Source organism: Armigeres subalbatus, unplaced genomic scaffold (genome assembly GCF_024139115.2).
Source record: "Armigeres subalbatus isolate Guangzhou_Male unplaced genomic scaffold, GZ_Asu_2 Contig573, whole genome shotgun sequence".
Taxonomy (NCBI): domain Eukaryota; kingdom Metazoa; phylum Arthropoda; class Insecta; order Diptera; family Culicidae; genus Armigeres; species Armigeres subalbatus.
The window spans coordinates 9,567-13,070 of record NW_026943340.1 but is presented as its reverse complement, the minus strand read 5'-3'; the positions used below and the strand labels follow the sequence as shown (position 1 = coordinate 13,070).

General features: G+C 42.3%; 1 protein-coding gene across 1 annotated transcript; it reads left to right on the top strand.

Moving 5' to 3' along the window:
• The first annotated feature begins 1,116 nt into the window (after positions 1–1,116).
• On the top strand, positions 1,117–3,286 carry LOC134204431 (acrosin-like). Its single transcript, XM_062679250.1, has 4 exons — positions 1,117–1,254; positions 1,313–2,315; positions 2,368–2,537; positions 2,598–3,286. Exons 1-4 carry the CDS (start codon positions 1,182–1,184, stop codon positions 3,077–3,079), a joined length of 1,728 nt encoding a protein of 575 aa, XP_062535234.1. The 5' UTR covers positions 1,117–1,181; the 3' UTR covers positions 3,080–3,286.
• The last annotated feature ends 218 nt before the right edge of the window (positions 3,287–3,504 follow it).

The window sequence follows — 3,504 nt, the reverse complement described above, 5'->3', positions numbered from 1 at the left end:
ACTCGGCGGTAAACTGAAGAACGTAAACTATCTGGCGGCGTCGCATGAATCACGAGTTGTACCAGGTGTATAAAGGGGTGGATATTATTAAGCTTATACAACACGACAGACTACGGTGGGTTGGACACGTCGTTCGTATGTCGGAAGAACGTCAAGCGAAGATTATATTTAGTAGAGAACCCGGAAGAGGCCGCAGGCTTCGTGGAAGGCCGCGTACACGATGGCTTTTTGCAGTTGAAGAGAACCTTAGGGCGCTCAATGTTCAGGGCGACTGGAAGCGATTGGCCCAGGATTGAGTCCAGTGGAGAAGGATACTCCATTCGGCGTAGGTTCATCGAAGAGCTGTAGCCCATCAAGTATCAAGTAGTACAATAGGGTATCACAGGACCACACGTCTATAGCCAGATCTGCGAAAGCTCTTCTGTTGAGCACATCCAAAAGTGAATGTCCTTCTATTGGCATCCACGAGGACTTCCGGAACTAGTTCTGCTGAGCAGTATACGGCAGGGCCTTGCTATCACCGAGATGAATTGTTTATTTTTTTATTTTTTATGTTTTTCTTGTTCAACGATCTCGCCCCTCTGAAAAAACATGTTCACGAGGCGAGAAAATATGAGAAAAGATATATACCCCGCCGAATCTTTTTGAATCATTTGCAATCTTTTTTAAATCTTTTGAATGATTCAAAAATTGTTTCGAGTGTCTTCCCCCCTGATAAGAAGTCTCTCTGCGAGATGTCTCCTTTGGTGGGGATCGATCTTATGATCATACCGTAGCAATATTTTCTCGCCGCTGACACGTCACATGCGCTAGTTTCTTTTTCTCTTCTTCCTTTTTCATTTTCCTGTAATGGTCCGTTGAGTCCATTACTTCTTTATTCATATGTTGAAATAATAAAAGAGTACATATTATCTTATTTATACGAAAAGAAGAGTACACATTTTTTGTACTCTAAAAAGAGTGCGCCTGGTTACACTACGCAAGAGGGATTATTCAAATTTATTGTCGGTTATAGATTGGTATTGATGCCAAATGCATATGAATAATATAGTTCCATGTAACATTCTCTCATTGATAACTGATAATGAGATTGCAGTTTGTTTGACCTGACCATGCTTGACAGCCAGCCATATCAGCAATTTGTTTCCTTCTAACTATTTAATTCTAAATCATTTTTCGCAATGCACTTGATAACAAGTGCTGTGTTTGTACTGATCGTTCTATCTTACCCTAATGTGCAAGCGGCTACCCAAGGTAATTTTATGAAATTCTGTATTTTGCTTTTTTTTCGATTTCGATTGTTTTCCTATAGATGTGAAATGTGGCGCACACAGATTCGAGCGTACTGCCGACGGATTGGTCAGCATATGGCCTTGGCATGTGGCCCTTTACAATAAATCTATGGATTACATTGCCGGTGGGTCGATCATCAACGAGTGGTTTGTTCTGACGGCTGCTCATGCAACATTCCGCGATGGCAGGACTCCCCTGCAACCGGATGAACTGGCTATTGTAAGCGGGTGTAGAGATTTGCGGTTCTTCGGCGATGATGCACAGCAGCACGAAGTGGCGGAAATCATTCGTTATCCACTTTATAATGTACGTACCCGGATGAACGATGTGGCATTGCTAAAAGTTAAATCAATAATTCGGTTCAATTTTCACGTGGCGCCAATTTGCTTGTGGCCTGATGCAGGTCCCACTTTGGAGTCGATTGCGCAACGTCAAGACCAAGGAATTGTGGTCGGGTGGGGTCTTTCGGTGAACGGGACCTTTTCTCACCTTCTAAGAGAAACCAGTTTGTCATTAATCGGCTTTGAAAGCTGTGCTGAGCATACCAAATCGTTCCAACCTCTGTTGGCAAAAGGTAGAAATTACTGCGCAGGCAATCGAGGAGGAGCAAGTGTTTGCAAGGGAGACAGTGGTGGAGGGATGTTTTTCCTCATCGATAGAACTTGGCACATACGAGGAATCGTCAATCAAGGAACCCCTACGCAGGACACCCGATACCTTTGTGACCCCAAGAAAGATGTTCTGTTCATGGACGTCACGTACTACCGAAAGTGGATCGAACGACACGCCGACCCGGAACGCCATAACCTGTTGGGCTTGAAGCAATGCGGAATGGGACATTATGATGAAACTAATGTGAGACACAACAAGTTTGTGCATTCCGAACGCCATCCGTGGGTTGCCCATTTGTATTACTCGTATCGGAACGAAATAAACGTGAGTGATTGTCACGCAGTACTGATTCACCCGGAATTCGTGCTCGCGCCTGCGAGGTGTGTCTACCACAAACCTGATCGAAAATTGTAAGTGAAATGCGTTTTGAGCGGAGCTCATAATAATGTCTGACATTTTTAGGCTACATGTGATTCTCGGTGAAGAACTGATCGGCCCCAACCCTCTGAGTTCAGATTACAACTTTCAAACCGTTAGGGTTTCTGAAGTTTTTATGGATGGTCGGTTCGACTTTGAAAAATATGGCTACGATGTCAGTATATTGCATTTGGCCAAGCAAGTGAAGATTGGAAGTAAGTGTAAACCACCCGGGCGATTTGAACAACTGAAACAATAAAATATTCTTTTTCTAGATAACACACGTCCAGTGTGCTTACCGTCATTATATGAACATTCGCCGTACTTTAATTTGGCGGCGTGGTATCGCCGTGACAGTCACCCAAAAGCACTCAAATCAACCCTCATGAGATCGATTCGGTTCAACTTCTGCAGCACTCAGTACAAAAAGCAGCTAATCAACATCACGGAACATGATCGGCTCAATTGTTTCCAGCACTGTGATATATCCGACATTGTGCAATCCGATGGAACACACAGTTGCGAGTACAGCGAGGAAAAACATTGCAAGATACCCATATCGGGAGCTCCGCTGTTCTACACGAAACACGACGGTATAAACACCTACACCTACCTCTTCGGGATGCGATCGTTCGGTTCCGCAGACTGCGTTGCACAGATGAGCGAAGTTTACAGCGATGTTGTTGGTATGGGACCGTGGATAAAACGCATGGTGGAGAAGCATACTCGAACCAGTGCCGTTGGTAGGTTAGGATGACCTTGCAATTGCAACTGCAAGCCAACAAGTGATTTAGGATGAGTTATGAAATAAAAATATAATACAGAATATAAATTAACTAAGTTCTGATTCAAATTTGAAAATATACCATAAATGTAACCCATGATGTGATAAACTATTTTTATGAAACACATCCAATGCGTTACACAGCAAATAATTTTGAAAATTCAACGACGTGTAAAATTGCAGCTTATCCCATCAAACGAATTAACATTCGATATTATATTAAATTTGATTTAATTTTACAAGCAAGCACTGTTTACATTTATTTCGATTTAAAAGAATAGTGAGATCGATTGAATGTTACGTTTATTTGCATGCTCCAAATATGTGCATGAAAATACATTTAAAATCACAACATATTTTTATCTGTGTACAATTTACTTCTACTTAGTCAAATAGCA

Excerpts from the sequence above, each read along its gene's own strand:
- LOC134204431 (XM_062679250.1), top strand. The coding sequence starts at position 1,182 with ATGCACTTGATAACAAGTGCTGTGTTTGTACTGATCGTTCTATCTTAC. Across the intron at positions 1,255-1,312 it reads TGTGCAAGCGGCTACCCAAG|ATGTGAAATGTGGCGCACAC; the intron begins GTAATTTTATGA and ends GTTTTCCTATAG. Across the intron at positions 2,538-2,597 it reads CAAGCAAGTGAAGATTGGAA|ATAACACACGTCCAGTGTGC; the intron begins GTAAGTGTAAAC and ends TTCTTTTTCTAG.